Source organism: Telopea speciosissima, chromosome 11, assembly GCF_018873765.1.
Source record: "Telopea speciosissima isolate NSW1024214 ecotype Mountain lineage chromosome 11, Tspe_v1, whole genome shotgun sequence".
Lineage (NCBI taxonomy): Eukaryota > Viridiplantae > Streptophyta > Magnoliopsida > Proteales > Proteaceae > Telopea > Telopea speciosissima.
The window spans coordinates 41,686,642-41,699,141 of NC_057926.1; the positions used below are offsets into that span (position 1 = coordinate 41,686,642).

The following is a 12,500-nucleotide window of genomic DNA, read 5'->3' on the forward strand; positions in this document are numbered from 1 at the left end:
TCATATGGATTAATTTGTTTGCCGACAATTGGGTTAATTAGTTGGTTTAGGTATGTCTTGTCGAAACAAGTTTGGGCTTTGGTCATTTGATCAAGGGAGTCTTTTAAATTGCATTTCAGTTAGGGGTGTCAATAAAGCCCGGTTGGCCCGAACCCGCCCGAGCCGGCCCGGCCCGACCACGATTTTTGACCCCGAGGGCGGGTTTGGGTTTAGTTATAGTCCGACCCTGGCGAGGTCGGGTCGGGTCGGGGTTTAGATCCTGGGCCTAGCGCCCGCCCGCCGACCGACCTATATTAATTATAGGTATATAATATTACATATATATATATATATATATATATATCATATACTTAATATAAGTATTTTCTTGACCAAAAAAAAAACAGAAGAGAATTGTACATAGATAACTACTAGCTTTGTCATCATCATGAAGTGGGAACCCATAAAAAGAGTAGATCATCTACTATTTTGATCGGGACCATAAAAAGAGTCACTGACATGATTGTTATTTAGTTGTAGCCCCTATAAGCTTTCGTGCCTATTAAGGGACATTGTTACAATTGTAGAGAGAGAGTTTATACACACGCCATTTTTTCAACATATTTATTAGCTGTCCCATAGGTTGAGATCCTATGTTACAAAAACATGGTCTAATGAGACACGTGGATGGTGCCATAAATCGGGACCAACCCGAGGCCGGCCCGACCCGACCCGGCAGGTCGGGTCGTGGTTGAGAGTTTCTTGACACTGACGGTCGAGGTCGGGGTGGTCGGGTCGGGTTAAGGCCTCTAGGGTCGGGTCGGGGTTTAGGCAGCCCCAACCCGACCCATTGACACCCCTAATTTCAGTGTTGACAAGCGCTACCCTTCCACCCTTGCAAATCTCTCATCTCGGGACGCCCCTTGCATTTGAAGTCACCTCACACCACCACAAGGGAAGGTAAGAGGCATAATGAGAATTCAGGGGCAATGTCTTTCCATTCGACTAGATAAGCAATACAAGAACCTGGTCATACTGACTAAAGGAATTTAGGACTCATCATAATCCACAGAGGTATCAGTTTATTGAAGGTTGATGTCTTGTATTCTATATTTTACATGGGGTAATTATGAAAATTTGTATCCCTTTGTTTTTCTTTTAAATTGTTAGTGATGCAAGATTATTAGAGTTATGAAGAATTCTTTGTAAACACAGAGAGACATGAGAATGAGAGCTTGTACCTTCTATTTCATTGGTAGTAAAACTGCTCTCATCTCTTCATCGATGTAGACACCTTTCCAACCCAATCTTGTTGGAGCCCCAGTTCAAAACATTAGACGAGGTTGTAAAAGACTTCCAAATCTATAATATGGATCTCACACATTATCCAAGGGTATTCTATCATTATTGTCATATATGTTTCTAGGGTGACAAAATGAGGTGTCTACCCCAAACCATTTTCCTAAGACAATTTAAGGTGATTTCAATTGTTAGTTTTTAGTTAGCCTAAAATAAGCTTTATTCACCTTGTTACATTGCATTCATTCATCATTGATTTGAGCATAGTTTGAGGTATCGGATCGGATCGATCGATTTTGGTTGGATCGGATTGGATTATTATCGATCGAGACCGATCCTGATACCGATGATACCACATCAATTACGAGAGCAATTTAATGTCAGTTGATATGATTTTGAGTTCTCTCACCTTGTAAATCAATTTATGGGATTGAATTCTCCCAAAATACCTATACGAAAATATCCTCTTTAGCCCAATCAAGGGTAAGATCCCATGGTCGAAGGGATTTTCCCCGCTAGCTCAGTAATTAATTAAGTAATACTGCAGGTTATTAAATAAAAACGTGTTAATAGATTAAACAAAAGAATCAAGAATTTACCAAAAAAACATCAAGCCCCCATCCCCGTCTATTCTCACCGTTGGATAGAATCTCATTTATCTCAAGAGTGAAGACAAATATTAGAAACCACCTGCAAATACAGAATGGCCAGATCCAATACGCGAAACAACTCCATTTTGATTTTTGAAATTCAGAATACAAATTTAACATAAAACGTGTCGTTTTATCATTTGCCAACCTCAAACCAGAGATCTCGCGGCTCAACCTTCGAATGACCCCTCTTTCACCATATAAAGTTCCTTCAAAGCCGGTCTCTGTTGGTTGTTAGTAAGAACACTACTGCCTCCTGCACCACCACCAGTTCTCCGGCACCACAATTTTTAACATTTTCCGGCTAGATTTTCGTTAAAATCTGCAAGGTTTCGAAGCAAAGTTATACAAGATCCGTGAGCCTGGGATTAATCTGTGGCATTGTTCAGCTCTCATTGAAGGTAAGGTTTTCCTGTTCTCTTCTTCTTCTCCATCTCGATTTCCAACGGTCAAGTGAATTTGAAAACCTCTTCTACGGCTACGCTATCTGTTTGAAGTTTTCGAAAGAGAGAAAAAAAAAATAGCTTTTTAATTTTTTTAAAACCAAAAGTAGCCCTTTTTTGGTCTTCTTCATTCTCTGTAGCTCGAATGGGTGAGGCTAGGGGTGGGGAATTTTCTTGTAATTTTACCATGGGTAAGCCACTACTGTTACCTTAAGACTGACTTCCGGCGCTGGAGTCGTTTTACTAACACCGGACTTGTTAAGTAGAGAATTTCCCTCCGGCGAGTTCTAGGGGTTAAGCTTATCTTTGTTCATGGGCATTCTGGTCCAGCAAAAAAAAAATTTCCCTTCTCCCGAACATAGAACAAAAATTGCAGAAGCGAAGTCAAGCAAATCTCAAGACTGAGAATCATTTAGGTCGACGGTAATGCTCTCAAGTGCTATAGATTGGGCTTAATCCTTGATGTTTCAGAGCAAGCGAAGACGACAACGGAACAATTCCTCTCTGAAACATCAAGGATTTCGCCTGACGATTTTGCCCTTTTTTTTTCCGGTCCAGCTGGGTTTGAGAACCTATCAAACATGGATAATGAAAATTCTGGTCTTCATTTTCGTCTCGGAAGTTGGATATTTGGAGATCTTGTTTCGATCCCGTGAATAATTCATCTTTCTCTGCTGTCTTGAGATCCGCGCTCTATGTTACTTCTCCGCATCTTCTACGTTTCTTCAATTCTTCTTCTTCTTCTCTTCTGCTACACTGTCGTCTGTACGATTCCCTTTTAATGTGTTTTCTTCTGGTTTGCTTTTTAATCGCATTGATATGATTCTCTGTTATCTTTTTTCTCTATTTGTAGGTCACAGTAGACTGCAGAGACAGACTGTGAGGTTGGGATGAAGACGCAAGGTTCTTCTCTTCAGTCATGTCGAAGCTACTCTGGTAGGCCCCCATGGCTAGTAGCCACCCTAGCAGGTACGGACTTCACATTCACATTACCGTTTATTGACAAAAATACCCCCTATATACACTCTCTGCGATTCCTTGCCGGGCCCATTTTCGTAAATTTGACTGAAAGCACATTTTATAGGACCAAATCTCCTATACGCTCGTGTAGGAACTATATGCGTGAAACTATAATGTGGATTCTGTATCCTGACCCGGATCCGAGTCTATTGATTACATTTTATACCTTGAGAATTAAGCTATGAACGATCCGGTTCTGGATCGCACCATTTATGTCATACACAGCTTCCTTGGTACGAGCCATGTGTCCGAATTGCGTCGGGAAGCTTCGTAACGGTGTCGTAGGGAAGAAGTTACCTAGAAAAGCCTAATTTGAAAAAAAAGAAAAAAGATATCTGTTAGTGTCAGTTTGTTATTGCGGTTTGCCGGTGTTTTTCCCCCGATTTCTTGTTTAAATTTTGAAATTCGAATCTGTAGCGTGTCGTATCGGAGAATAAAAAAACGACCTTTTTGTAAAATGTTGCTTTCAAGATCAGTCGATATTGTCTATTTTGTTCTTTTCGCCGACGTTATTTGCAGTACAGTGGTGTGGTGTACGTTAAATGACGGTAATACCCCTATTACACTCTACAGTGATCTATGTACAGAAATCACAAAAGAGGTCCCCCCATCGATGGGACGTTTGAGTAAGTAATCTTGGCCGTTAATGGGACCCATTAATTCTGAATCGGGTCATTGCATTATTGTTGGCCTGGGTGATAATTGAACAGGATTGGCATTCATGGCCCGGACAAGGGGTCCAAAGCAGTAATTCTTGGTGGGTCCCAAGCTCTATCTGGTGTCTGATCCAACCAGTTTGAAAAGGAACCAAACCTTTTAATTGGCTGGGCCCAGGTGTGTCTTTTGTAGTAACAAATGGTTAAAACTAGCCGGGCCAGCTCCAAACCTGGTCCATCTTGATTTTCCATTGTGTGAAATTTTCTTTCCAAGGCTATTTTGGTCAATTGACGTTGTTAAACATTTTCTATGTGGCAGATCTCGAGGAGAAAATGAAATCTCTTTCTTCTAATCTCCCTGAAGAAGACAACTCACATACGTTCGCTGAACGAGCGGAGAGCTATTACCAAAAACGCCCTCAGCTGTTAACACTCCTTCAAGACCTCTACAACGGCTACCTCTCTCTAGCCGACCGTTACTGCCAAACCATTACGAAGAGTCGCCGCTATCACTCTGATCAATCTCAAATCTCAACCGTTCATTCCGACAGCGAAGATTCCTCTACTGCATTTGAAGAAACCCACCTCGACTCTGACGCCGAGAGTTCCCTCTCTTACCAAACCCCACCACCAATACACAACCCCATCTACATCGCCGCAGCATCGGATCACGATGCTCTCATTGCGGAAGTCGTAGCGAAGACCGTTGACTACGACATTCTCGTCGATGAACTCAGTTTCCTTGAACGTTGCAACACCGAGTCATCAAGAAAGATTGAGTTACAGAAGAGCTTACTTGATGTTCTTGAATCGGAGCGACTCATTCTTCTTAACGAGAACGCAAGGTTGGGTTACCGAGTCACAACCTTGACCGAGGAGAATAAAGGGTTAGCTTCAGAAGCTGTGTTCATGAAGAGGAAAGCGAGCGAGTTAGCGAGGTGTATTTTGAAACTGAGAGAGGATCATAGGGTCTGTTTGTTGAGCCGTAAAATTGAAGATCTTCAGAATCAGATTTATGGGCTTGAGAAGAGGAATAAAGAGTATTATGAGATGTTGGTGAGAAGGGATGAGGAGGAGAAGAAGAGGAATAATAAGAAGGAAATGATGGCTTTGGAGGTTTGCTTTGAGGTTGAGAAGATCAAATTGGAAAATGAGAAGCTTAAGGAAGAAGCAGCAGTGAATGTTGTGAAGGCACGAGAGGGAAGGATGACGTGGAAACGGGTTTCGAGTTCGAGGATGTGGGAACGAGTCAAGAAGCTTGACTCGTTCATTTGTGGGTCCCAAATCAGATCCTCCGTTGCCTAGTTAGTTGTTCCTATTCCTTGCAGTTTCTATGGACTCTAAAGTATTTCTTAAGTGGGTCCCCACCTCGGGGCCACAATTAACTAGGGTGATCAGTTGTATTGGGAAGAAGTTTTTTTCTTGGGTTCTGAGTATTATAAAGAATTGACTGCAAAGGTTACATATCGACTTTAATTAACCCGACCATTGGTATGGTGGAAGTCTGAACCAAGAATTTAACTCCAAGTTGGAGATGAGTCGGGGCTGTCTGTCTTGAAATCTTGATTCAATGATCCCAGCCAATCTCTCTCTTATTATATATATATTTTTTTGGGGCAAACTAGAAAATTTAGAGGGGAAAGAACTCACTTCCGGAGTGTGGCTTATGTCAGCGCTGTCACGAGTCTATGTCTCTCCTCCCTATGTGAAAAGACATTTCTATTCTTTTGTTTTTGTTTTGAGGAGGAGAGAGATAGAAACATGAGAGTGCTTGCATAGGCAACACTCCCAGACAGAATACTATCTCCTGAAACTTTATTAGGCTCTGTTTGGTTGATAAGAAATGGATAGAAAAGAAATAAAAAAATTCAAATTATTTTGATACTAATCAATCATTGTCATGGATACAAAAAACTATTATGAGATAATAATTGATGTATGTGTCTATCTCTCTCTTTAAATTCAAAAAAATTTGAATTTTTTATTTTATTTTCTATCCAATTCTTGTCAACCAAACATAGCCAAAGAAATCTGAATAGAAATTTCTCCCTGGAAAAGAAAGCAACAAGAAAAGATGGTAAATGTACCCACAAAACCAACGAAAAACCCAATACAGAAGATTTCCTAGCAAGGAAATGCCTCTTCCTATAGGAGCTCCAAGAAGGAAAACGAAAAGTTACAAATGGAAAAGTAGTTAAACACAACAAATTATCTACAATGGCACCAGTAGCCCAGTCTAGGGAAGAACTTGAACCATTACAAGCTGAATCTAGGAACGTTTTATGAATGTTCAAAAACACAAATAGGGTGTAAGTTTGGCCCAGTCAGCCCGAGTTTGAACAGGGTTTGGGCTGGATTTTTCAACTTAGAAGGCAGGTTAAGGTTGAAATTTTCAGGCCCTGTGTCAGGGTTGAGGTTTCGGGTTAAGCCCAGCCCGACCTTGTGTTTTAGGTTTTGCTTTAAAATTTAGGGTTTTTTTCAATGCCCCCCTCAAATTGTTCATAGGTATAGATGCACCCCTACAAATTTACTAATTGCAAATGCACCCCTATTTTTCAAATTTTGGAACAATCTAGTCCAGTCTGTTAGTCTAGGACGTTAGACACTTAGACATTAGTTTCAGGGGATCAAATGACCAAATTGCCCTTATGATAAAAACCCATCAAAATTAAAGAGTGAAGTGACCAAATTGCACTCGTCTTCCCCAAATTATTTAGGGTTTGAAACTGAAACCCTAAACGTGATCAAATATCGGTAATTTAAAATCTTCGCTTTATTTGGGACCATTTATCTTAAGGTTTGATTTTATTTACCAGTTTTAGATAATTTGGTGGGTTCAATTTTGGTAAATAATTTCGGTTTGATTTTAACATCTTTAATTTATTCTATATAAAATCTCTGAAGTTATAATGGCATTTGGTCAGGATCTAGGATTTGTCTATGCACCTTAGTCTATACTCTAGCTACCATCAAATTCTGATGCGCTCTGTGATATACCGAGTTCCAAACGCATCAAGAGCACTGCGAGTTTTTGGTAATTCCATTTGGCCTAACTAATGTTCCCTCCAATTTCTAATAATTAATGAATAAGGTCTTCAAAAATTATCTCCAAAGCTCATTTCAGTCTTCTTCAGTGATATTTTGATTTATAGTAAAACTAGGGAAGAGCATATGAGCCACCTAGAGATTACTTTACACCATGTTTGGTTGCCATTTTTAAATCTAGGGTTTTCTTCAAATGTCCCTTTGAAACTGGCCACACGTATGAATACCCTCCTGAATTTTCACTAATTTTAATTGCGCCCCTACTTTCCAAATTAAGTACCACTATAGTCCCTCCCATTAACGTTATGTTATAACGGATCCCAGTTTTTGAACATTATTGGACCATTCTGCCTCTTGATAAGGTAGAATGACAAAAATGCCCACCCTTGAAAAAAAAATTTGCAACTCATCTTCCCCATTTCGGGGAAGTTGAGTTGCAGTATCCTTCAACCCATTTGTAATCATCCCTGCAATTTTTCCCATTATTTGTCTCAGCAAGGAGTTTCGGTTGTCTGGTGCCATCTTCCATTAATTCTTTAGCATTGCTTGGATAAACAAATACACATTGTATTCTTAAACCCCTACCCTCTATCCCAAGTCCGAAGGTTGAGTTTAGGGTTTCACCTGTTGAATAAAAAAGGGTTATGTTTTAATGGAGGTTTTTCAGGTGCGATTTTTTTTTCCTGTCCCCCGTGAAGATAGGTGCTCAATTCTTTGTTTTTCAATTCCGTTATGATATTTTAATGGAGGTTTTTCAGGTGTTGTTGGACACGATCGTTCAATATATCTCATATTTTATTCTCTTTGTCTATTTTCTCTATGTTTATCAGCATAAGAAGAGTTACACAGTACTGAATCGCTGATACTTGCGCAGTTTTTGCTCCGATAATTTCCTTTCTCTAAGCATGGGAGTATGACTTGAACCTTCTAAATCTGAGTCCACGAGGCTTTTTCTCCAACTCTGCGATTTGGAGGAGTTGAAGATAGGTTCGAGTGTTCTCCCCTTTCAGAACCTTCCACCCATGCCGTCAGTCGGTATGAGACTGTCAATTAGGGTATTTGTGCCAAAATCAGTTGTGAAAGATGCGGATGGGGCGAGGGTTTTACGATCTGGGAGACAGTTGTGGTCTGAATCTGCTGACGGGAAGCCAGGGAAAGGTTCAAAAGCTGAGGTGTGGTTTTGGCTGCTTGATCATTCTGGGGATGTGGATGATATTCTCTATTGCAAGAAATCCCTGCAAATCTAACCAATCTTAAGGAATGAAGAGAATATATTAAAAGAAAAAAAAAAAAGGAATGGCTTATGGTTTCTATTGATGATTGCAAATGGATTCAATCGAAGGGGTTTGCTTGGATGATTGCAAATGGGTTGAAGGATACCTGCAACTCATCTTCCCCAAATCGATTTGGGGGATGAGTTGCAGGTTTTTTTTTCTTCTTTCAAGTAAGGGCATTTTTGTCATTCTACCCTATCATGACAGAATGGTTCGACAATGTTAAAAAATTGGGATCCGTTATAACATAACGTCTTTGACTAATGGGAGGGACTATTGTGATGCTTAGTTTGGAAAGCATGGGTGTAATTGGAATTAGTGAAAGTTTAGGGGGGTATTTCTACGTTTGGCCATTTTAGGGGGGCATTTGAAGAAAACGCTTAAGTAACATTCAGTATCTGTGGATTTGAAATTCTAACAGAATGACTATTTGGTTACCTGATTTTGAAACCTGAATCTACCAGAATAACTGTTTGGTTACTTGACCTTTGCAACCATTGTCGAAAGGGAATTCTTCAATCATGAGTTAGGGCTACACTCAATTTTTTGTTGCAAACTAGCACGGGAACTGAATGCAGCCAATAAAACTACAAATTCCTTGAAATTCAAGCCATCCAACATCCTCAACAATCTTCGAACACAAAACAAAATCACCCAAAACTCAGATTTAATCTCATTTTAGTCAAACTCTGACACTGATAAGAACTCCTCTGCCGAGATGAATCCACCACCATTTTGGTCCAACAATCCGAATGGAGAAAATTCACCTCTGCAACCCTTGCTGGAAATGGCTTCTCCTCGACCTCTGCAACCTTTCCCGGAAGGGAATTCTTCGATCGTGAGTTAGGGTTCCAAAATAAAGACTTAAGATGCAGAAGAAGATGAAGGGGGGGGGGAAAGAAGGGTTAGGATTCAATCGTGTGTGTGTGTGTGTGTGTGTGAGAGAGAGAGAGAGAGAGAGAGAGAGAGAGAGAGAGAGAGAGAGAGAGAGAGAGAGAGAGAGAGAGATTACATGGAGTCAATGAGGAGCAGCAGCAACGACGATGACAGGGAGGAGTAGAGCTGCGGATGGTTGCCATGAATTTGAGGAAAATCCCGATTTTTTGTGAATCTCCAGATGTCGAGGCTTTTATATAAAGAGTTGAATCTTCAGATTTCACCCCTTAGAGTGAAATTTGAAAATTTGTGATTTTAGTGTAAATGGTGGATTCCTGAATTTTTGTGTATCAATAGATGTCACCTCATAAATCAATCAAACAGTTTACGAAATTGAGAATCATGATTTGTTGATTCAACAGCCAGGAATTTACGCAACCAAACGCGGTGCTAAATCTTTTAAGGACTACCAACTATTTGTAAAAAGGGAAAAGTGTAAATTTTCCCTTGAAGGTGAGAACCTCAATCTTGCAGGGACAATACGTCTTTGTTGTCTATTTCAAAAACAGGCATGACATGGTGTATATATATAGTACTGGAGTACCCTTTTATGAAGGGATACATCCGTATGAATACAGGTGATATACGTACAGGGGTGTAACCCTTACATGGGAGGTGTGACCGTATGTATACCTCCACGTACAGGGAGGGGGTGTAACTATTCATATATATGTACGAATAGACAAGTGTGGTTCAACCGTATAGATGAACCACGGGTGAACCAAATCGAGTTTTAAACAAAACATTAAAACTCCTATAAGGTTTTGTCCACACCCACACCCACACCCCGACCTCGGCCACGGCTCGGCTCGGCTCGGCTCGGCGCGCGTGATTCAAAAGCACCCCAAGGACCCCCCACACACTAGAGAGTAGGGTGTCTTCCTCTCCAAAAGGCTCACACCTTAAGGAAACAATCCTATATATATACCCCTCAAGTAACTCTCCCACAACCAATGTGGGACTATTCTTGAGCTCAATTCTAGCATCTTGCACACAAGAGAGTACAACCAATTTCAAACAAAATAGAGGAGGGAAACAAAAGAGGAGGGAATGAAACAAAACACAATTTTGAAACTTTGACACACACTTGAAAAAGTACTTTTTGAAACAAGTGCTTTGACCCAAAGTGCTTCTATAAAATAATAATACAACAGTTTTTGAGCAAGTTTTTAGATTGTATGGCATGACTATAACAATTGTCGGTGATAGAGATATCACCTTTACTAACATCTTTTCGAATGAGTTCATCAACTTTCAAGGAACCAATTTCAATTTCAGATCCTCTTACCACCTCCAAATTAATGGCCAACTGAAGTGGTCAATCGAATAAGGGATGGGCACGATGGATTCCTTAGGTAGAGTATTGTTACAATATGAGACCTCATTCTTTTGGAGTCGTGTATGGAAAACTACCACCAACACTACTATCATTTATTCCAAGAACCATGCAAGTTTTCTATCAAAAAAAAAAAAAAAACCGAGCAAGTTAAGACTACCGTTTGGTATGCTTTCCAAATCGATTTTGCATCCTACTTCCACCGACACTACTATCAGTTGATTTTATCATCCAAGAATGCGAAATCAAGCTGGAATACATCAAATACAGCCTAAGGACGCGTTTGGTTGAAGGTGTCAAAGGAGTTGGATTCTTACATTGGATCAGATTCTTAAGAATCTGGTTCATGTGGATTTGGATTCTGATAAAAAACCTGTTTGGTTACCTTGGGTCTGTCAGGTAGAATCCAGTTGAAAAACTGTTTGGTTGCCCTGTCTGTCAGGTGGAATCCTTTTGAATCCATATGTGAGACTGTTTGGTTACCCTGAGTCTGTCAGTTGGATTCTACTTGAATTTTGTGTAAAAAAATATTTTAATCTTGTTTTGTTATACAACATATGCATACATTTAATATGACTTTATAAAAAAATAAAAAATAAAAGAAAAAGATAATAAAAAAATTGGATTAAAATTCTCAAAAGAAAATCTTTCCCAATTTTTCATGTGTCCATAAAAATTGCAAAATTAGTACTAAATGGTATTATGTTACTTCAACAAAGCAAAACTCATAGTACGGACATTTTCAAACAAAAGAGATCTCTACATATGGTAAAAAATCCATATCCATTTAATTTAAATACATACATATAAATTTTTGTGTCAAATTTCAAAGATGCCATTAAATTTGGGTTCTTATGTGGATTAGTGTCATAATTGACCATGCTATGAACAGTTGAATAAAAAGGGCCTTGATGGATTTGAACCACCATCCCTGGAACATGCTCATGTTCCAAGTGCTCTACCAATTTGAGCTAAAGACCCATCAAGTGGAGCTTGGAATTTAATCAGCAACAAATAGAACCACTAACTAAGAGGACAAGACATTCTAAGACTGATAGTATATTGCTTTCTAGTCTAATGAGCTCTCACGACTGATAGCAATGGACCAAGATGACAATGAATGTGAGATAAAGAACTACCATACCTGAGCTCCCCATCCAACACCAATTTTGGATATTATTTGGAGAGAAGACATCCCATGGGGTGAAATTTTTTTTTTGGGATTGTTGTGCAACTTCACTCGCCCACTAGAAACAACTAAAATCATTTTCAGAACTATTGCTGGTAGCAAAAAATAAAAGAAAAACTGATTCTTGAATCCAATGGTCATCACCTACATCATTTTCCAATTAAACTTAAAATAATCAAGACAGTCTTGCAAAACTAATCAAAATATCATCACAAAGCTATGAAAGAACTTTCTAGAACACTTGAATCCTCCATTATCAAGATGATACTTGATAGCTAGTGAGGCCCTTCATGACTTGTGTAAATCTCAAACCCACATCTGTGGATATATCTAACCTGGTGAGGTGGTCATTCAACATGTTGCCAATCCAAATACTAAAACAGAACTGAATTGCTTCTAAGGCCCAAACTCTGCAACTCATGCAAGATGATGCCATGGTTACAATGCATGATCACCATGTATGGTAACAAGTATTTCCTTGTTTTTTTTAAGAGTTCCATGACGTTTAACTAGCGCCTTTAAACAAATTTCCAAAACCCAGACCTATCAAGAAGCAATACAATCAGAAAAAAATAAGAAGCCCATGAGCACATCCATATCTGGGAATAATTATTATGAGGTTTTCAAAAAATCACCATAATAAATCACCAGTTCCCATTAACTATGCGGAACT

General features: G+C 39.5%; 1 protein-coding gene across 1 annotated transcript; it reads left to right on the forward strand.

Annotated features, from left to right (window-relative positions):
* The first annotated feature begins 2,294 nt into the window (after positions 1-2,294).
* LOC122644815 (kinase-interacting family protein-like) lies at positions 2,295-5,497 on the forward strand. The gene is made up of 4 exons (XM_043838198.1): positions 2,295-2,329; positions 3,232-3,340; positions 4,367-5,336; positions 5,371-5,497. The coding sequence occupies exons 2-4, from the start codon at positions 3,262-3,264 to the stop codon at positions 5,495-5,497; spliced, it is 1,176 nt and encodes a 391-aa protein (XP_043694133.1). The 5' UTR covers positions 2,295-2,329; positions 3,232-3,261.
* Positions 5,498-12,500: the final 7,003 nt, after the last annotated feature.